Here is a 22,360-nt window from a genome sequence, read left to right as displayed (position 1 = left end):
AACTTAGCACCGGTGGTCACTCACTTGGAATTTCTCAGGGCGGTGCGGGGAGGGTGGGGGGCATCTTTTTAGCCTGTGGCTTTCAGGTTCTGAACCTTTCACCCCTTGCCAGGGGCAGGGCAGATAGTAAGTACTTATTAGGTTTACTTCCTGGAGGATGGGGTGGGGGGACTGTAGGGATGCTTTTTCAACTGAGAGCTGCTGTTCCTGGTCAGAGTGAGAGAGGGATAACCCACTGATTTGTGGACCATTCTCTCTGACACCTAACTGCCGGCCCCTGTCTCGACTGGGCATATCGAAAGCTTATTCAATGTTTAGGGTTTTTATAAATATTACAGAAGATAAAATTTACTTTTATTTTTTTTTTTTTTAAAGATTTATTTATTTATTTGAGAGAGAGAATGAGACAGAGAGAGAGAGCATGAGAGGGGGGAGGGTCAGAGGGAGAAGCAGACTCCCTGCTGAGCAGGGAGTCCGATGCGGGACTCGATCCCGGGACTCCAGGATCATGACCTGAGCCGAAGGCAGTCGCTTAACCAACTGAGCCACCCAGGCGCCCTAAAATTTACTTTTAAAAAAAATTTTAAGGTAAGAGGAGAAATTATCAGGGAGGGGACTGGAATCAGGTTCTAAAATAAGTTGAAAAACAATGTTCTAATTATTTAAAGAAATGACCTATGAATAAGCTAGAACACATAACCAAACAACCCAAAATGCAAATATAGTGGGCAGTCATGAATATCTCCTCTCTATTCATGGATACTGGTGACTTGGTCTTTGTGTTACAAGGGAGCAGTGTCTCCTGAGGTCTTGGCGTGTGCGTGCACACACACACACACACATATATTTATAATTTAATTGTATATATACGTGCACTTATGTCTGTATATACACGCACATGTTTGTATGTGTGCAAAATATTCATTCATTTATTTCCTCCAAAGATATGTAAAACTGACATAGGAGAAATGTTATCAAAATTAGGTTAAGAAGTGATGAGAGCTAATCGTTCACACAGCTTCAGGAGAATCTTTCCACCACAGTGCAGTACATAAATGAGCGGCGAGGGCTGCCAACCAGAGTTTCTCAGAGAAGTCTGATAAGGCCAAAATGTCAAGGGGGCCTTGTCGAGCCCATTAATGTGATGAGAAGGCACGGGTTCCTGGGGAGAGCAGGTTGTGTGCTGGAACCTTCTTGCCCTCCACTTCACTGGTGAGGCCTGCAGTTCTGCCTCAGACTTCCTCTCCGGCCGCCCCACCGCCTGCCCCGCCCCTGCCCCCTTCTCCCACTGCGGCCCCGCGGGTCCTTCCCCGGCCCACGTCTGATCTGACCCTGGAACCCCACCCCCCCACCCCTGCTGCCCCTGGCCGCTTTGTTTTCTTCCCTGTGGGGGTTTCTCTCAGGCCCCAGGGCGTCACCGTGAGCTTCCCACTGGCTGCATCTCCGAATTAAGCAGGGCCTCGTCTCTCTTCAGGGCCTGCCCGCTTGTAGATACTGGGGATTTCTTGGCTGGCATCTCATGTCTATGATCGGGAGCTGTAAAATGGCTGCCAGGATTTATTCTCCAAGATTGTTTTGGGCCCGGTTTAATTTGCATAAAGTTTGCATTGCTGATTTGCATAAAGTTTGCATTGCTGATTTTCAGCCAAAGCCGCCTGCCCTTCCCCCAGTTAGCCGACAGCCCAGGACAGGCCTCCCTCTCTCTGCTCAGCCAGCCCAGGGCCACTCCTTCCAATCTGGCTTCATGATTCCACCTGCCACCCAAGGATAGGCACTGGATTCTTTTCTCCTTGCAAACCATGATTTGGCACCTCCAGCTCCTGGGAGGGCGTTCCTGCTGCGGTGGGTCTCTTGCTGCAGTGGGTTGTGCGTGGCCCTCTGCCTGGCGCATTATTCCCGTGGTGACCTCAGCCGCTGTCCCCTTTGCCAGTGACTGTGCTAGGGCAGCCCCGTCATTCTTCTGACCTTCTGTCGCATGCACCTGTCTTGCTGGGGAACAGCAGGCCTAGGAAATGGAGTGCCCATGTCCCCCTGTCCCGGCGAGAAGCCCAAATCCTATCTTTCTGATTTACCTCTCATCCCGTCCTGTCTCTTAACTCTCTCAAGAAAAGAGACTACTCCTCTCTATTTTCACAGCCATTTAGGATTGCCTTGAGTTAATCAACAGCCTTGACCACCCCTTCCCCCCCATTTCTCTGTACTGTAGCCGGAATTTTTTCTGAAATATAGCTCTTACATGGACACTCTCCCTTTGAGAACCCTCCAGTGGCTTCTGCTCTCCCAGCATGGCAGTCCGGACTCCTTAAAGGGACTTGCCAGGCCTCGCACACCTTGGGCCCCTGCCCAGTGTTGCCCAGATGGGGCACGTGGGCGGCCTGTTTTCTGTGTGCCTCGGAAGGCACAGGTCTCGTGTCCTGGTCGGCACGAGCCTGCTGCACGCCTGATCCACGTGCGTTGGATACTGCAAGAGGAGTGCTACGTGTATGGTGTATCTGCTTTGCTACTGTAGGTGGATCATACTTCTTTTTCTAGGACATAGACCCTAGTTTTTTCATGTTACTATAGAGCTTTGTGGCTGTCCTTTTACTTTGGTGTTTGAACATCCTTTGAGTGGAAGTGGATTGATCTGCAAGCGCTCCCTTGGTCAGAACTGGAGCCTCCCTTTGGAATGTTGTTCCCATGGAGAGAGAAACAGGACCATGGTTTCTTGTAGGTTGAGTATCTAGAAAGTCGGTGCTTGGAAGGTGCAGCCTGTACTTGTCTGACTGTTTAGAGGCATTGTTGGTTCTTTTCCTACCTCATTGCTCTCACCCCTGCCCCCTCATTTCTTGGAAGAGAAACCCAAGACACACAGTTACAGGGCTTGTCCTGGGCCTCATGACCTTGGTAGAGTCTCCTATGGAAACTTAAGCCTCAGAGCCCCGGCGCCAGGTATCTCTCCCCTACACCACAGATGCTTCTTGCTCTGTTTCTGCGTCCTGAATGTTGTTGATGTGTGCTGGGCTCGGCCTCACCCTTGTATCGTCTATGGCTCCCTAGCTCAGGACGCGAGCCGGACTGGCCGACGCGCAGTCCTTGCCACGCAGCCTCACTTGCTGTGACTTTGGTCGTGACCTTGGTTGGGTCCTTAATGTCTCAGTTTTCTCATCTGTGGAATGGCCACCATGACTGCACCTACCCTGCAGGGTTGCTGTGAGGATTAAGGAAAAAGCACATTAAATCCCCCGGACATAGCAGGGACCCTGGGAACTGCTGCCCCTGCTGGGAGTCTCTGCTGATACTGAAATTCACCACGGTTCGCAAGCTGACATCAGAGGAGTTACTTAACCTCTCTGGGTCTCAGTTTCCCACTTTAAAATGGGGCGAGTTTAAGTTCCTATCCTGTTGTATTTATGATAATCCATACAGAGGGCTATTGAACATGGCCTGGCCATAGGAAGTGTGCTCAGTAAAGGTCTGCTGCTTCTGTTACTAATTTCTCTAAAAAGCTGCATCAGGGAGGATCCCGGGACCCTATATTGTAGTCAACTGTATACTTTCTGGAAAACATTTTAAGTGATATTTTTCCCCATCAGTACACGGTCACTACAAAAAAAAAAAAAAAATTAAAATTTGTAATGCTATCTAAATGTCAATAGGCTGTCCTAATTTTTTTTCCTGTGTTTTTATTATAAATCAGTACATATTCTCCCCATTGGGATTATTTGTATTTATAAAAACATAACAGGAATAACAATGCACATGCTTTAATAGCTCGGGGTCAAGAGTGGTTTTTCATTTATACCTCTGACTTCCGAAGCTGGGCTCTGTCAAAGACCTGGGGACTTTTGGAAGGTCTCTCTGCAGCCCTAACTGAATGGGAAAGGTCACACTTGCCCTCCTGTCACTGTGTGCATGGCGGCAATATGTGTCTGACTGGTTAATGCTAGAAAAAAACCACTGGTCCAAGAGTACATCTTACTGGGTCAATGGTTAAAGCACGTTAAAGCTTTTTTTTTTTAAGTGAGCTTTATAAAAGGAAACACGAGCGATCTTTGTGGTGGTGGATACATGAACCTACACAGGTAATAGGATTGTTAGAGCTTATGAGTCACTTGTGGATGCACACATGCACACTCAGATGAGTAAGAATTAATCTGGGGAAATCCGAGTCAGATTCATGGATTGTATCAGGTCAGTGCCCTGGTTGTGATATAATTTTACAGAATGTTACCACCGCGAGAAACTGGGTGAAGGGTATAAGGGATCTCAGTATTATTTCTTACATCTGCATGTGATTATCTACATATGATTAACTACACATGATTAATTCAAAAAGTTAGCTTAAAAAATGTAAGTGTGATTTCTGATTAGTACAATCCTGGGGGAAAAAAGCGGCCCCGAATCCTGCTCTCTCACCTTTGGGTGACATGGAGCCCGATTCAAGTATTAGCCTGGTTTTCTTTTTCTCCACAGCAGCAGAGGACTCGGTCCTCTAAGTTAAGGGGGGGTAGGCACTAAGCAGGCCCCCAGTCGCAACACCGGTTTCAGCACAGAGGCCTTTTGTTCCTGCTGGGGTCTGTTTCCGGTTAATGAGCCTGGCATGCTGATGCTTGTCTGCGGGGCCAGCAGGCTGGGGGGCCTCCCGCGTCTTTTCCTGCAACACTGCCGCAGAGCACCGTTGTCCAGTGTGAAAACTAACAGCTGCAGCGGCACAGGAATCTTCACGTAAGGATTTCTCATGACCCCGCGCTGACGAACAATTTACAGCAATTTGAGCTGGACTCCACCTCCATCAAATTAAATTCTGGTTTAAACCAACTCTTACGAATCTCCCTCCCGTTTCCAAGCCGGCAGCCCCCACTGGAGGTGAGGGAAGGAAAGTGCCCGAGGCAATAGTGTACTTCTTTCCAGCTCCCAGAGAAGTGTCAGGTGGAGGAGAGAGCTGGAAGGGGGTTTCAGATTTGGAACCAGATTTCAGGTCTCCTTAAGCTAGGAAATCATTCCGACGGATCTGATTTCTCTGAGCTCATTCACCAGGGTGATCTTTACTTGCATTTAATAAAATATTTAGAGACCTATTGCATTCCTGTTGCAGCTTGCCTGCCATTAGCAATGCTACGGAGGTTGGCTTAGTAATACACTTAATTCCCAACTGCCTTGCTTGGGCTGTTACTGAATGTGGGTCATTATGAAAGCTGAATCAAGTCTTTGGCTCTTAAGGAATTATTTTGTAGAGTCTTAGTTATAAAGAGTTACCAAGACTTTATTTAGGGCAAAAGTGGCAAGTTTAAAAAATTTTACACTTGGGTCCTAAACCCATTTACGTTCATTCCTTCCTCCACAGGATAAAACCTGTGATACCCTTCTAGTTGTTTGTGGAATTGCAAATCGATTCCTTGCCATTGATTTAAAATAAAACCATGCAATTTTTCCACAGACTAAAGTATTCTTTCATTGCACAACCTTTTTCTCCAACAGAAGGAGAAAAAAGACCCATACGTCCTAAAGTGGTCTGCATGCAGCCTCTTATGACCACAGGCCATTATGTATGTGGTGAAATATCACTCCGTGCGCGTGCATGCGTATTTGTGTATGGCTGGAATGGTATCAACCTTTTTGGTGTTGATTAAAAAGAATCTACGACCCTAGTTTTCATGGTAGGGAAACTGGTTGCATAGCCTTAGAATGTAGGCCATTTGGAGAGGGGAGGGGAAGGGCTGCAGCATTATGAAATGATCAGCTAAGATTGTTACTTAATAATTATACCGATAGCCGCTTTCTAAAGGATCCCACTCTGTCCGTGTGGTTGGGTCTCTGTGGTTAGCAAGGTCTAGACCCTGAGATGTTTTCTGATCATTCACACACTGGTGGCTTTGCTGCTGACCCATTTCAGTTTGCTGAGTTTATATGAGGCCAGACCCCTTTCTATTCCAGTGCCTTGTCCTCAGCACCACCACTAAGTGCGTGCACGCGTACGCGCATGCGCGCACACACACGTCAGAACCTTGCAGGATTGGAAGTTACCCCATCCCCTGAGCCCCCCTGAGGCTCTTCCTGGAACTGGGAAATGAAATCCAGTGGTGCTGAGCACAGTGTGGGTCGAACCCAGCTAAACCAGCGACCCTTTGTGCCCGACATGCAGGCATGATTTGAAGACTGCTTTATTAGATGGGTCATTTGTTTGGCCGGTTTGTGACATCGGTAGCTCATTGCCACTTTTATTTCTTGCAGTTTTATGTGCTGAAAGAGTTGGCCAGATGACTAAGACGTATAATGACATAGATGCTGTCACTCGGCTTCTTGAAGAGGTAAGTGCTTCCGGGGAGGCAAAGAACCATTTATGATCGACTGATTATAACTTCTATTGATTAAAGCATACATTATTGTCGATCTCAGTGAAGAATCCCCAAAATGGGGCCCTCTCGGGGTACAAGGCCATGCCTTTAGTTTTTGAACTGGTAGCTCTGCAGGTCTTTGTAGCTGTAATTCGCACAAGGCATGTTAGTTTTTAAGAGGAATGTATTAATGACACCAAATAGGAATACTTGCTAGAATACCCAGTCTAAGATTTTTAAAAACCCTTAAAGTATTTTGTAACACTATATTTTAAGGGTATCCAAAAGTGTCCAAAAAATACATCATTATTATATCTTTGTAATTTTTTTAAACTTACTTCAGGTTAAGGGGATATTATGCAGCATAGAAATAACCAAAATCATCGTGGGAAAAAGAAAATTAGGGAACTTGCTTAGAATTGGACTAGCTGCTGGTATTTGAGAGACTGTAGTTTTCTCGGTTTCTTCTTAGCATTCTGTTGGCAGTTGAGAATCGCGGTGCTGTGCATACCTCTACAAACAGATGAGCACCATATGTATACCCCCATGCCTAGAACTGGCCAGAACACAGCAGGTTCTTATAGGTATATATTGAATAAGTGCCCATCTTTAAACGTTATCAGTCCTTAATGGCACCGCTGCTAACTTAGAACCTCGTTTCTGCTCTGGAACCGAGGTTGACTTTGGGTTATGTTACTATTCATCAGCTCTTCTCTAGGAAAAGAGTAGCATAATGTGGGAGATCGTGAGACAGGGCCATTGCAAGGCATTTTAGGGCACAGGCCTTCTGGTGGTGCTCCAGTTGCCGCCGTTATGGTGGCTGGCATCAGGCACTTGGGAGGCTAGCTTGGTTGGCACCACTGACTTTTGAAAATGGTTCGTCACAGACCCCTTCCCACTGTGTCCATTTCCCCCAACAGTGCCATGCTGTCCGGATCCCCTAGTATTTCCAGCATCCACTCCTCACCCTACACCGTTAGCCATGAGTCAGGTTTTCTGAGGGGGCTCCGATCTGGACCGTTCTTTTCATTCCAAGGCCACTCCACTCCTCCAGCCCCCAGAGCCTCAGCAAGGAGGTTTCTGTTTCTCTCTGCAGCTGTCCCATCCCAAGCCCGCCGTGACCACTTTGCTCCCCACCCCAACTTAGAGACACTTAGAAGTCCTCACTGTGGCATCCAAAGCCACACACGGATCCTGTTCTGGCGAAAAGAATATTTGTGGGGCGCTTTTTTCCGTGGCTTTGTTGTGCCTTCTGTGTTCTGTTTTTAGCAGCTCATCAGGGCAGTGGTCTGTGTGTATCTGCGTTTTATTTATAATGCCATTCTTCTCCTCGTCCTGATAAGAACCACCTCTGAGTCACTGCCTTTCTTTGGAACTAGGCGGGGTCCCCCCCGCCCCCACCCTGTGAAAGTCTAACTGCCTCTTTCACGTGACAGTCCTACCGGGCTGTGCTTTGCTTGGCTTGGCTTTGGTTCTGCTTCCTCTGATCATTTGCTTTGGTTCGCAGGCCTGCCACACGCAGGCAGGGTGCTGGGGGCGGCGGGGGGGCTGTGCACAGGATGCCAAAGCACAGCCCGTGGGCAGTGGGGAGCTTTTGTTTCTGCCTTTAAGGGGAAGAGGATCCCACAGCTTGCCTTGGCTTCCTGCCTTTGGATTTACCTTTGTGCAGAGCTTGCCTCCCCCTCCTCCGTTCCCCCCCCCCGCCCCAGTTTAGAGGGGGTGTTCCGAGGGCCCCTTAGTCATGCTTTCTATGCTGAGACTGGTGAATGAGATGAGTCAGCCGCAAAGTGTGGGAGGCTTGCTGCTCTCCATCTCCAAGGGCTGTGTCAGACCGCACGAGTGCCTCTGGCAAAAGGGGCTGAGCCAATCTTTTTAAGCAAAGCCCGGACAGGAAGAGGGAGCGAGCAATTGGAATGAGCTCCATCCACCTAGGTGGCTGCATTTTCTTGAGGAATGAGGGAACCAGCTCTTTTAATAGTTTATTTCCAAGGGTCTGAATTACTTATATGTAATCTCTCATTCTCACCGTAGTTTAACCCAGTGGTCATTTCCTAGCTGCTTTCCTGTTTTTAGAAGTAAACATTTACCCTATGTTGGCTGGTTGTAATAAATGCGAATGTTTTCATTTCTGGAATCCTCCAGGAGAAACGCAACCAGTCTGTCCTCTTAGTAAAGAAAAACCAGAGCCACTGCAATAAGTTTTTAGTTACTGTAACTTTTAGATGAACTATTTTTAGGTAACTTTTAAGTAATCTCCACACCCAACGTGGGGCTCCAACCCACAGCCCTGAGATCAAGAGTCGAGCCAGCCAGGTGCCCTCCTTAGATAACTTTTAGACACCATGTAACTTGTTTAATTTTTTCATTTCATCCATAAATAGTTTTACTGTAACTTCTTACCCCCCCCCCCCCCCCGTTTTTTTTCCAAGCAGAGAGTTTTGTTTTACTATAAAGATTAGATTTTAGGTGGAGATGGGGTGAAAGCTGCCCCGCTGTGGAGCAGGGAAGGTGAGGAGGGCCCCATATCTGAGGTTTGGGGTATCATGGGGAGGGCGAGGGGCTTCACTGAGTGCACAGCCCATCTGTTTTCTTCCCCTGCCCGTTGCTCTTGGGCTCTGGCTTTTGTGTGCCATGGGAAGCCCTCACCGTCCTTCGGGTGCTCCAGCCGGCCTTGCCCAGCGGGCTTTCATAATTGTAATTTCTGCTTGATTTGTTTGCCGTGGAGTCTGCACCCAGAATGTGGCCAAGGAATTAAGAATGTCTGTGCTTGTTGGAACTTAGCACGATGCATGCATGCAATGTAGACCCAAGAGGGAGGCAGTGAAGCCTCTGGCCTTAAGTGCTTGCTGGGTATTCAGTCTGAGAATTTGTTCTGGTAGACAGATTCAATAGGCTTGAGTGAGATTTATGGAGACCACTCTTCCAAAGAGAAATGGACACTGGTATTGCAGTTTTAATTGAGTGTTAGCCAGCTGAAACCATTTGCACAAGATGCTAATTTTGAGTCAGCCTGGAGAGGTAGGTTTCCTCCCACCATGCCTTTGGGTCCTTCCAAATAAGCACACATGTTGAGTCTCAAAGTGATGAAGGGCCACTGAGCGAAGGACCTTCCTTGGAAGACACCGTAGCCAGCCTGGATGAGTACACAGAGATGAAACATCTCGGTTCATTGGGCAGAGTCACTGGTCCCCTTTGTGCCTTGGCAGGCATGCAGGGAGGCACAAATTGTGGGAATAAGATGGAGGTATTTGTGGCTCCCGTGATGGGACACCCGGCTGGCTTCTGGGGGAGCAGTGACAGCAGTGACCGGTTTCAGGACTGTGGGAACTGAGGGAGAGTGACCATCATCTGTGCGAGAGAGAGAGTGCCAAATCCCCGTCAAATCCAGAGTCTTCCCAAACTGTACTTCGCCCTCCATTGCTCGGCTCCTATTTCAGTGAAACTCCTGCGATAAGCAAGGGGGAAGGTGTGCAGCTAGTGCACGGATTTATTTCATGGATATATAAAAAGTTAGAAATAAAAACTGCCTTTTTTTTTTTTTTTTTATGTTGTACAACTCTGAATCATAATGCTAGAAGAATTTTTCAAGGGTAGCTCAGCCAGTCTGCACCACCCCCCTCCCCATCTAACAGAGGAGGGAACCGGGTCCCAGGGATGTTCAGTCAGAGCCCGATCTCACAGCCGTGCAGTAGAAGGGTTTGCCCGGAGCAGGTAAACTTTTGACCAATACCCGCTGTAAGAAACGCATCTCAGGCTGTGACTTGGTACTCAAATAAATATAGGACAAGCAAAAGCAGAAACATGAACTAATACCCTTATGATGTGGAATGCACTTTGGTATTTCAATTTCGTGCTGTTGAATTTCATTTAAAACAAAATATCAGTTGCCATTATGAAAATGATTCTCCACCTACTGATGGTTTATAACCTGTTTGGAAAAAGCTCACCTGGAGTGTACCTGATCCTTGTTAAGTGGAAGCCATTGGCTCAAGGTCATATGGTTAGTAGCTGGTCAGAAGCTAAGACTCCTACCTAGCTTTTTTTTTTTTTTTTTTTAAGTTTTATTTATTTATTTGTCAGAGAGAGAAAGAAAGCACAAGCAGGGGGGGCGGCAGGCAGAGGGAGGGGGAGAAGCAGGCTCTCCGCTGAGTAAGGAGCCTGACGCGCGGCTGGATCCCAGGATGCCGGGATCATGACCTGAGCTGAAGGCAGATGCTTAACTGACTGAGCCACCCAGGCATCCCCCCTCCCCAGCTTTTTTCCTTCTCTAAGCTGCATGTTCCCATTCCTCTGCTTTTTACATCAGCTGGACAGAATAACTAGCAGAAGCTTCTTAAATGATTTAGTTTTCCAGAGTTCCCCTCCCTTTGCTAATACCACCTACAAGGGAGCAAGTTGAATCTAACCACAGTGGCAAGTAGTCTCTCAGGCATGGATGAGTCTGCCTTTGGTGATGGCGTCTGTCCTGCTGTCTGACTGTCAGGGAACATCTTTCCTCCCACAGAGGCAGCTGTACCTTTTTTTTTTTTTTTTTTTTAAGATTTATTTGTTTTAGAGAGAGCATGGAAGCAGGGAGAAGGGCAAAGGGCAAGGGAGAGAATCTCAAGCAGACTCCCTGCTGAGCACAGAGCCTGACACAGGGCTCAGTCTCACAACCGTGAGGTGGTGACCTGAGCCAAAATCAAGATTCGGCTGCCCAACCAACTCAGCCACCAGGCGCCCCAGCAGCTGTACCTTTACATGCCACTGAAGATCTTCCCTTGTGTACTGCTTTGCTACATATATGTGATGTCATCAACTGAACTAACAGAAACTTCTGTGTCCTTAACACAGTCTTTGTCCAGAAGTAAGGCAATCTTATGCCTTATATCCATTTCGAAAGTTTTTTTTAAGTTTATTTTTTTTAGTAATCTCTACACACAACGTGGGGCTCAAATCCCCAACCCTGAGATCAGAAGTCGCACGCTCCTCCCACTGAGCCAGCCAGGCGCCACTTGAAGGTATTTTTTTTAAAAATCTAAGTACGGGCGCCTGGGTGGCTCAGTCGGTTAAGCGTCCGACTCTTGGTTTAGGCTCAGGTCTTGATCTCAGGGTCACGGAATCCAGCCCTGCGTTGGGCTCCGTGCTCAGTGCAGAGTCTGCGTCAGATCCTCTCCCCTCTCCTGTGGATCCTCCCACTCGTGCTCTCTCTGTCTCTCTCTCTCAAATAAATAAATAAATCTAAAAAAATAATAAAAAATCAACCTAAGTACCCTCCATTAAGTAAAAGAAACATGCTATTAGATTTTAGAGTAACCTTGAACATTTTTGTTCCATATGAAATAAATACAAATAGCTCAGTAAATTCCGCCTTTGTTTGCCTGCCTCCCTGCGTCAGCTCTTGGCTTTGTTGCAAGAGCACTGTGGAATTTCTGTGCTCATTCACTCACCCAGCAGGCAGTTACTGAGTATTTCCATGTGCCGGGCCCTGGGGGATACAAGAGCTCAGCCCTCAGGCAGACAGATTGGCAAGTGATTTCACAGACACCAAAAGCTTTTCACTGCGGAGAAATGTTTTTGGAAGCACGTTTCTCTTGTAGGAACAGAGACATGTTTTCATTGGCTTTTGAGGTTCTCTCCCACTGCCCGAGGTCTGCGTAGCTCTTACACGTTCTGTGGGCCGAGCATCCCCCCTCTTTGGACAGGTATCAAACGTGGGTGCGTGGATGGTGAGTTATTAATACCTTTGTTACTTCTCAGTGCCCTGTTTTCCTCAGTTGACCCTGAGCGCCCTGGGCTCCTTCAGGAAGCACAGGTGTTCTGAACGTCTGTTCTCATTTTTGCCTTTCATAGAAAGAACGGGATTTAGAACTGGCTGCTCGGATTGGCCAGTCATTGTTGAAGAAGAACAAGACGCTGACGGAGAGGAACGAGTCGCTGGAGGAGCAGGTGGAGCACATCAGGGAGGAGGTGAGCCGGTGGCAGTGGCCGGGGCCGGTGGGTTTGGTCTCAGGCCCCAGCGTTGCCTGTCCTGGGGCGGCCGCCTGGAGGCAGGAGCCTGCCTTCCTCGGCTGCTTCTGTTCAGGACCCTCCTTCGGACAGTGTGGGCAGCACCAGCTGGGCGAGGACAGCCTTCACCCACTCGCTAGGCCCAGAGTGTCCAGTCCCCCGCCGTGTCTGGGTGTGCTGGACCAGCGCTGGTTGCCGTCCCCCAGAGTCCAGATCCTCATGTAGGCTGGGAAGGACACTCAGCTCATGGCAGGAGTGCACGCAGCCTAAGGCGGCAGAGAGCAGGGGCTCCTGGGGCAGCGGGGCACGGGCAGGCCAGAGGGGAGCCCTGTCGGGAGGAGGCCAGCCTGTGCTGCCGAGTAGGGCAGCGATGGCACATTCTTCATTCCAATATAATGTTGTGTTTGTAAAACAGAACGAAGAAGATAGGCTATTGTTGTCATGGTGGGAACCCTATCATTTTCCTGATACACATCTTGGCTGAAGGGCATCAGGGGTGGGGGTCTGAATGCTTTAGGCTTATCTTAACGGGCTGAGATTTCAGAGGAGCAACACTGGTTTTCTGGAAGGTTGTGGTGTGGGCAGGACAAGGAACGCTCTGCAGAGTTGGACGGGGTGGCTGGAACAAGGCCTAGGAGTTAGAGCCGGGCCCTACTTTGTAGCTTCTTTCCCATCATCATGTTCTTTTACCTGCGAATTTAGCTGTGAGGACTTTCACTTGACCTTCTTCTGATTTCCCTTATTTTCTACCAGAAACCTTCTAAGTGGGAGGGGATGCCCTGACTCACGTCTCTTAGATGTATTCAGACCTTTTCCTCATTGAAGCTGTTACCAGCTAATGTTGCCTGGGTTCAGTGATTGTTTTAATATTGATGAAACAGAGTTGCCAGTATCTAAGGAAAGTTTTCATCCTGGGCGGCTTCCTTTGAAAGATGATATGGTAGAATGTAGTCGTGTTTTGGAGAAGTCAAGTCGCCGCCTGCTTTCCCGGCACCCAGCATCATGACCTGACATCTCCTCTCGGGCATTAGAGAGCAGAGGACCATACCACCCAGGAACCAGTAAATGGTCACCCACTGTCCCTCGTGTGCTGCTCCTCTTCATGCCCTTGCCTGGGGCTCCCTCACCTCACACAAACAGCACCCACCTCTTTGGAAGTGGAAATGCCTCTTTTTCCTTGGAAAAGCTCTGAATTTGGAAGCTGTAATATGTTCCCCTTTGGCACGTCATTAAATTGTCAGTCTAGATGTTGAAACTAAACTTTTGTGCGCATAGAATTTGCTTCTCCCCGGAAGTCATAAATACCCACTGTGTTGTGTAGGAAAGCTGCAATAAACCATAGACCCCAAATCAAATTAGAAACAAGAAAGAATGAAAACTAAATTGTAATTCTCGCTTGCAGCACGGGCTCCCTGCTCATCAGTAGTGAGTGGTGAAAGGGAAGTGAAAAATTTTATGGCTCAGGTTTGTTTGCTTAAGATGTTAAGTATAAATCAGGCGACTTGCAAAAACTGTCCTGGTAATCAGTATGGCCACTTCCTGATGGCTGCCTCCTTTCTCCTGTGTCTGAAATTGCTATCTTGTGGTCACTGAGTATAGAGTAAGGTCTGGCCAGGCTTGGCTGCGAGCCCTGTGAGGGTGCAGCAGTCCCAGGGTGGGGCTGGGAGTGTGCCAAGTGTGATAGCGAGGGTGGACCAGCTGCTTGTAGCTGCCCACCCAGGGCTGGCGTCGCCAGGGGCCCAGTCCAGGGTGGCATTTGGTTTCGGCAGAAGTGAATGGCCTCTTCTTTCATTTGATAACAGGATCTTTTTCTCTGGCCATTTGCCTAGCTGGTCATCTGGCTACTTGCAAAGCCTATATGCTGTCTTGTCGTCATCTGTCGTCCCCCCCCCCACCCCCCCCGGCCAAACATCATTCTAGAGCCTTTAGTCTCCTCTCACCTCTTCTCTGAACCAAAGTAAAAACCATAAATTTAGGTAGAGGATTTTCTGTCGAAACACAGTTGACTGTATTTTTCTTCAGTGGGATCGAATGCAACCTCTTCTCCTTGAAAAGACAAAATCGATGACATGCCTTCACTTTGGGTGAGGAATTAAACAAACGTTGTCACCAGCAGCAAGTGTTTGAACGTGACGGGGGCATTGTCCATGCTCGGGGCTGAATGCCGCCCCCCCCCCCCCCCCCCCCCCCCGGCTGTGTCTGCAGGTATCTCAACTCCGGCATGAGCTGTCCATGAAGGATGAGCTGCTTCAGTTCTACACCAGCGCCGCGGAGGAGAGCGAGCCCGAGTCTGTGTGCTCCACCCCGTAAGTCGCCAGAGGGCCGTGGCTCTGGGGCGGGGGCACAGGCAGCTGCCTGTTGTCCATGTCCTTGGAGGTGCCTTGGCAGGGTCGCTTCCCCAGCAGCTCAGGTCTGCTGCTCCCAGCCTTCCCCAGACCAAGCATCTCCACGTGCCTCCAACAAATTGCTTGGATGATTTTAGCAGGATGTGGAAGGGGACAGGGTTATTCATCAATTTAGATCAATCCGGCCTGGTCACGGGTAACAGGGTGGGCCCCGCAGTTAGAGGATAGTACCGGGTTCTGGAGCCAGAGGTGCCACTGTGGGCCCTTGGGACTTCTCGGAGAGTCAGCAGAGCCTCACATTAGGAGCACGAACTCTAGAGCCCAGTGGTCTCAGTTCAGGCCTTGGCTCTGTGGTTTCCTAGCTGTGTGCTCTTGGCCAAGTTACTTAACCATTCTGTGCCTGTTTCCTCATTTGTAAAATGGGAATACCGACAGTACTTAGTTCAGAGCGTTATGAGCATTAATTGACTTCATACCTGTAGAGTACTTAAAACTAGAACATGTTCTAGGCACATAGAATTGCAATGTAAATATGAAGTAGACTTTTAGGCATCCGGAATTGTGCGTCGGCTTTGAATAGTTGATTCTGCTGAGTTGTGAGGCCATGGGGCTGTACACGGTGGCCAGAGGGTTGGGGTGGGGGTCCTGAGTGCTGGCGAGCCTGTGTGCCGGCAGGTGCTGTTTCCCTGGAGCGAGATTGCACTTTCTCCCCCAGGTTGAAGAGGAATGAGTCATCCTCCTCCGTCCAGAATTACTTCCATCTGGATTCTCTTCAGAAGAAGCTGAAGGACCTCGAAGAGGAGAACGTAGTACTTCGATCAGAGGTCAAGTGCACTCCCTGCCCTTGTTCCATTTGGAGGGTGGTGGCCCCTTTGCCTTATCTGGCAGGAGGAGCCGTGCTCACAGCGCCGTTCTCAAGGGTGACCATCTGTGGGAGAGCCATCTGAGCTCCGCTCACAGCGGCACCCGGGGCCCAGCCAGCGTGCCTCCTCTGTGAGCTGGGCATTGGCTTCTGGGGAGCACATATCCGTCCGGGGGGCCGAGGACTCGGGGATTCTCCGTGTGGCTGGGCAAGAGTGGCGAGCCTTTCCTCCTTCAGTTAGGGCAGGGCTCTGTCGGCTTTTGAGGCTTCCTGACTAGTTAGTCGCTGTGCCAGGCACTTTGCCTGTGTTGTGTTTTTGTTTTTTGGTTTTTTTCAAATTTCACAGCAAGGCTGGAAGCTGGTTACTTTGCTTCTCATTTACAGTGAGAAAGCTGGGACCCAGGCTCCTAGGTGTTTGATTTGCCAACGTGGCACAAGTTAGGGAATGACAAAGGCGGGATTTGCAAGGCTCTGTGACTCTGAACCCGTTACTTCCCTTCACCCATGGCCCCTATCTGGAAACACTGAGGCCTGCAAGTTTAGTACTTTTTGTCTCAATTATCAGTGAGTTTATGGTCTCCAGCCAGAGGTATGCTTTGTCAAGTTTGGGCTGCATGCCCACCTGAGTTGGCCCAGGGTTCCCTGAAACCCCTACAATACAGCAGACCACCTTGAACTTGCCCACACATTGGAAAGAGCCTCATGTCTGGGCTTATCTTCTAGTCCTCATTGACTAGTGGGAAACACAAACCCAGAGCAACCAGGAGGGTTGTGCAAGCTTTCTGTGCCAGCCAGTGGCCAAGCCAAGACTACCACCCAGAGCTTTCCATCCCAGTACCTGCCCCAGGTAAATGCTCCAATCCCAGCTACAAATTCCACCTCAGTTTTCGGGAGTGTTGTCTCCCTGGGGCCAGGGCCCGAGGACTCAGAGATACCTGCTCTCCACCTGGGATAGTTTCTTCAGACCTTTGGATCTCTATTTTCTCACCTTGTCAGCTGGGAGCATGGCTATCCAGAGTCCTGGGATAGCTCTTGGGTCTCTGAATTTTAATGCTTTTGTATCATACCTTGTTTTTACTAAGCCGAATACAGTAGATCTAACTCCCCAACTTAGATCTCATAGGACAGTGCCTTGCATAAAGCAGGTACGTGATAAGTGTTAGCCATTCTTGTGGTCATCCTTAGATGGTAGGCAGAGCTGAGTCCTAGACACTGTTGGGGTCCAAAGGGGTCCCTGTCTATGAGCCAGGACAGATGCAAATGAATAGACACCAGGGGTGGCGCTTTGTAGAGTGCATGTCGCTTTGTGTAGCACCCTCTGGTGGTACACCTTTTTCAGCTCTCCAGCTTTGAGGATCCGCGATTCCTTAACTAAGCAGGGCATTCTGATGGACTTTCTGTATTGGAGGGTGTCCTGGATGGCAGGTGGGGAGAGGGTGAAGGGCAGCTTCCCAGACCCGGGTTAGTCCTTGCTCCGTGCCCCAGCCTTGCCCACCCCACCGGTCCAGGTGTGAATGTGGGGCCTCTGACCTGAGCCTTGTCCACAGGCCTGCCAGCTGAAGACAGAGACCATCACCTACGAAGAGAAGGAACAGCAGCTGGTCAACGACTGCGTGAAGGAGCTGAGTATGGCCTGGTTCTCTTGCTCCATCCCTACCCGCTCTTTTTACTTTCTGCAGCTGCCATCATTGTGATGAGACACCCACCCCCACCCCCCAATCTTGTGTGGGGCACTGCTCACTCTGATGCATGAGAAATTGGGTGCTAGGTTGTCAGCCATACGCTGTCCTAATTTCTCACTGAGACGGATGTTTAATTTTGATTCCGGCTTTCTACTGTAATATTGGAGTTATGTGAAGTCTAAGTTAAGCCCAGTTACAGAGTTCCCCTGTCGATATGCAAACACTAATCAATTATGGTTTCTCATAATTGATGTGTGCAAGGTGAGGCCAGAGCTCTCCACTTTGCAAACAAGTACTTTCCCCACCCTCTCCATCGTAAGTTTACAAGTTAAGACAAAAGGGCAAACAGTATTTTGAATTTCAGCAAAACACTCAATAAATGAAACACACCCTGTGTTCCAGTCTAGTAAAATGAGTTATGACTCTGAATATGGGTTGAAAACATCCAAAGGAATTACATTGTGCGGGCACAGTTCCTTTTAGAATAGGGTGCAGCAGGGGTTCCTGTTAATGATGTGGATCCGTTCATGCATGAATGTGGGGATTCGGGCAGATGCACCTTTGTGTGGTGTGGTATCTCCCAGCTGACCCCCAAAGCCTGCCTGACTTCCTCTGGGAAGGGAGGCAGCTTTGGTCAGCAGGGTTGGGTCCCCACACCAGGCCCCACACCTCCTTCTCATGACAGACTGAGCCCATATGGGAAAATGGGCACTGTTCCTTCTTCACTGCCCTCTCCACTCGTCCCCCTGTCTGGCAACAAAGATGCTTTTTCTTGTGCACACCACAAAGAAACCATTCTCTCTGGGTCTGACTTCCTCTTGTCATTTCTTGGTTAAAGGGGATGCCAATGTGCAGATTGCCAGTATCTCAGAGGAGCTGGCTAAGAAGACCGAGGATGCTGCCCGCCAGCAAGAGGAGATCACACACCTGCTGTCGCAGATAGTTGACTTGCAGAAGAAGGCAAAAGCTGTAAGGCTTCTGTTTCTCTGGATGCTGCAGATGGCATTTGCCCCCGAAGACCATGCCCTTTGGTTTTATAGTTTAGGAGTTTGTGCTGCCCTTTTGGGGAAAAGGCTTATTAGCAAATTCAGTAGAATAAAGCTAGTCGCCCTGAACTGGGGAGGGCATCATATAACCACTTACCTCCTAAAAATAATCCACACATTAATAGAATTCGTTAAGAAAGGTGCCGCAGTGGAATTTCACTTGTGAATTTTCTAGTCTAGGATTTGTTTTTACACAGAGCACCTGGTGTTCCTATAGCAGAATAATATCCCCTTTAGATTTGAGATGAAGCAGCCGCAAGACATCAACAACAACAAAACAAATACAGTTTAGTTTCCCACGTCAGGCCTTTGCTAGCAGCGCAAGGTGAAGCGCGTCTGGGGAGGGGCTGTGCCCACGGAGACGGGCGTAGGGCGGGCCATACAGAATGAACATGGATGTAGGAAAGGCTGCCTTCAAAATTACAGAAAAGGCGAAATGTTACTCTGGCTTAAAAGTCTCACTGTAGAAATGTGATAGGATCGGAATAGATCAGGTAATAAGAGGAAACCAGTTAGACGTTTCCAGGTATCTTAAAGGAGAAGCTGATGGGCCTTTGCCCTGTTGCAGTGCGCGGTGGAAAATGAAGAGCTGGTCCAGCACCTGGGGGCTGCTAAGGATGCCCAGCGGCAGCTCACGGCGGAGGTGAGCGGCTCTCCCCACTTTCCCCAGGCCCATCCCACTTAGGGTGACGGGCCTCGGGTCGTGTCCACCTCACTAGCTGCTTTTATTCTGAATTGAAAGCCATTCTTACTGGTAAATTCCTGCTGACGCTGTCACGGCTGGTGGGCACCCGGGGGGCCGGGCCCTGCACAACCCGCTCCTGCTAAATGTCCCCTGAGGGCAACGGCACGGAACTCACCACGGGAAGGAGCCCGCTCACAGATGTGGCTAGAAACGATGGTGTGACAATTGGCTCTCCCATTTGTGGAAAGTTGGCTTTTTTTTTAAATACTTGAGTATGATTGGCACGAGGTTCCATGAGTATTAGGGGTACAACGTAGTGATTGGACATCTCTGTACGTCATGCCATGCTTACTACACTGTCGCCCCATCTGTCACCACACAACCCCGTTACCGTACCGCTGACTCGATTCCCCGCGCTGTGCCGTTCATCCCCATGACTTAGGCATCCTGTAACTGGAAGCCTGGGATCTCGGTTGCACGTTAGAACTTGGGAGGTTTCTGAGGCTAGAAGCACGCCCCAGGTGGAAGTTGAACTGAGCCTCGAGGGCCCTTTGGTGTCGGGCGTGGAGGTGCAGGGCAGTCCCCGTCGCCCCCCCCCCCCCCCCCGACCGTGCGTGCCTTTCTGGTGTGTGCAGCTGCGAGAGCTGGAGGACAAGTACGCAGAGTGCATGGAGATGCTTCACGAGGCGCAGGAAGAGCTCAAGAACCTCCGGAACAAGACCATGCCCAACACCGCATCACGGCGCTACCACTCGCTCGGCCTGTTCCCCATGGTGAGCACCCGCCTGCTCTGTGCCCCCACTTCCCACCCGCCTGCCAGGCCGCAGGGGGGGCCCCTGGCAGGGAGGCGGGGTCTGGCGCCGAGACTTGGTGGGTGGGCTTCTTTTCTGCAGCTTAACTCTAGATCTGCGTCAGGGGCTTGCGTGCCCAGCTCCTGGCCCCTTGACGACATGAGGCCGACTGACTCTTCCTTTGCCATCCCTCTGACTCAGTCCTTTTTTTCTCCTCGTGTCCTTAATTGGTAAATTTTGTAAGACCCTCAGATACTTGGAAGATGTTATTCACACATTGTTATTTTTCTAACCTTACTAGAGTATGAGCTATTTTGGCCTCACCGTGCGTTCTAGAATTCTTAAGTTGCCCATACAGTTCTGCTGGTTCTTTCTAGGCTTACTGATCATCCTCTTGGGGGCTTTCAGTGTCTGTAATCTGAAAAAATCTCTCTCCTAGCTGGAGCGGCATTTCCATTTCTACAGAATGATTTCCCCGCAATTTTACTTCGTAGCTCTGGCCTGATCTGTTTCATGCTAGGGCTTTAGGGAGACATGGTTGAGAAGGGGATTTTCCAGGTTAGCCCCTCCCTGCTGGGGCTCAGCAGCACCGGGCAGGCCTCCTCTGCTGGTCTTTTCCCCGAGTCGTTTGGTGAGCTTCCTCACTGTACCTTCTTCTGTCAGACTAAAGCCCCTCGAAGGTGGGGGCCGTGTCTTATTTGCTCCTTTCCTCCTTCCCTCTGTAATACTCTGCTGTCTGCTCCGTGCTTGTTATGTTTCACAATTGTACATGCTTAGTAGGTACTAGATTTGGATGGGTGGACAGACAGACCGAAGAACAAATGACCAAGAACTTTTATATTCAGGCTCTGTTTCCGTGGTTTGATGAAATACCAAATTCTCTTTGACGAGACAAGAACTTTTGAGAGAAACACTCCCAATGAGATACAAGTGGATGGCGGCTACAATGTTTGTGACACTCAGTCCTTTGGAATTTGGCCTTTCCTTGGGGCTCTTTCCCTTTACACTGTCTGGCCCACTTTTCCTAAATCACAATCTCATTTTATATATAAAAATCAGGCTAGAACTCTCTCTCTCTCTCTTTCTCTCTCTCTCAGCTTGATTGAAACCTAATGAAACCAAAACGAAAGATACATAAACATGGCTTTCCAAGGAGCAGATTGGTGATCCAGTGTGTCCAGGAATCCAAGTAAAGGGAGCAAAGAACATTCGGTGCCCCCGATTCCTCCATCGAGAGCCGATGACACTCAGCTCACAGACTGGCCTGTGTAGTGATATATGCTCCCTGCCTCAATTTCCCTCCTTCCTGGCTTCCCACCTTGGCACAGTGGCCTCCTGGGGGCACCTTATCTCCCGTGCACTTAAGATGCACTCCACTGCATTCCCCACGCTCAGAGACAGACCTGTTTTATTTATTTATTTATTTTTTTTTTAAAGATTTTATTTATTTATTTGAGAGAGAGAGAATGAGAGAGAGCACAAGCGGGAAGAGGGTCAGAGGGAGAAGCAGACCCCCCGCTGAGCAGGGAGCCTGATGTGGGACTCGATCCCGGGACTCCAGGATCATGACCTGAGCCGAAGGCAGTCACTTAACCAACTGAGCCACCCAGGCGCCCGAGACAGACCTGTTTTAAAACAAAGCCATGACATAAAAGTCAAACTGAAAATCTTCATTTGGGCGTCTTCTGCAGAGATTCTCAGCTATTGTATTTGCTGAGATGGAGCTTTCGCTTGCCTTTTCCTGTAGCTTTTGGCACGGCTCACTTTTTGAAGGTGGCTATTTTTAAAGAGCGCGATGTATTAAAGGTATTTGCGGCACTGAGTGGTGCTGTGCGTGTTTCTGGAGCAGAACACCCCAATCTGAGTCAAACGGTGGGTAGCAGTTTCTGCCCGAGGAGTACGTTGCCAGCTCTCTTGCCTGTGGCAGGAGCTCCTAATCGGGGATTCCCAGACAGGACTCGGGGCCCGTCAACTTGAGGGAGGGTCACGTCTTTTATCTTAGTCCCTAATTGTATACAGTGCTTCCTGCTCATATGAAGGTGGGCAACAAGCCACAGCGATATTAGCCACCCCGGTGACTTGGTCACCAGTTGAGATCACAGCTGCTCTCCGTTGTAAGATGTCTCCAAATCCTGTTTGTGCTAAGGCCCACTTCAAGGTGGCAGTCATTACCAGGCCTGAAGCCAGATCCTGTGTGTTACCGTATCACGATTGTTGTTATTAATAGTCTAGTGACTAGTTCAATATATTGGGCTTCCTTTTTGTCCTAATTATTTTGTTTACTTAAAGATACTATTCTGAGAAGGGGTCCATGGCTTCCCCAGACTGCTAGGGGGCTCAGGGCCAAGAAAAAGTCACAGAGCCGGCTTGCTATCTCCTCCAGGCACGGCCTTGAAGTTAGTAGTTTGGTATGTCATCTCTCCTAAGTTGTATGAAGGTCCTTTCCTCGTGCAGAACTCTGAATGTAAACTATATGGTGAATTACAGTAGTAAGAAGTAAAGTGGTGGGGCGCCTGGATGGCTCAGTCAGTTAAGTGTCTGCCTTCGGCTCAGGTCATGATCCCAGGGTCCTGGGATTGATCCCCGCATCAGACTCCCTGCTCAGCGGGGAGCCTGCTTCTCCCTCTCCCTCTGCCCCTCCCCC

The 22,360-nt window shown here is 49.3% G+C and overlaps 1 protein-coding gene across 15 annotated transcripts in view; it reads left to right on the top strand.

Moving 5' to 3' along the window:
- TRAK1 (trafficking kinesin protein 1) overlaps window positions 1–22,360 on the top strand; it is a 182,488-nt gene that overhangs the window by 134,800 nt on the left and 25,328 nt on the right. For 12 of the 15 annotated variants that reach the window (XM_032408906.1, XM_032408907.1, XM_032408901.1 and 9 more), the window contains 8 exons: window positions 6,214–6,290; window positions 12,150–12,266; window positions 14,511–14,611; window positions 15,366–15,474; window positions 17,060–17,138; window positions 18,033–18,163; window positions 18,809–18,883; window positions 19,561–19,698. In XM_032408906.1, coding sequence (XP_032264797.1) covers window positions 6,240–6,290; window positions 12,150–12,266; window positions 14,511–14,611; window positions 15,366–15,474; window positions 17,060–17,138; window positions 18,033–18,163; window positions 18,809–18,883; window positions 19,561–19,698 — 801 coding nt within the window. In that variant the 5' untranslated portion in view covers window positions 6,214–6,239. The other 3 variants (XM_032408909.1, XM_032408908.1, XM_032408910.1) reach the window with 3 other exon arrangements.

Source organism: Phoca vitulina, unplaced genomic scaffold (assembly GCF_004348235.1).
Source record: "Phoca vitulina isolate PV1807 unplaced genomic scaffold, GSC_HSeal_1.0 scaffold10, whole genome shotgun sequence".
NCBI classification, from domain to species: Eukaryota; Metazoa; Chordata; class Mammalia; order Carnivora; family Phocidae; genus Phoca; species Phoca vitulina.
The sequence above is the reverse complement of the archived record's forward strand: the minus strand, read 5'-3'. Positions and strand labels throughout refer to the sequence as shown.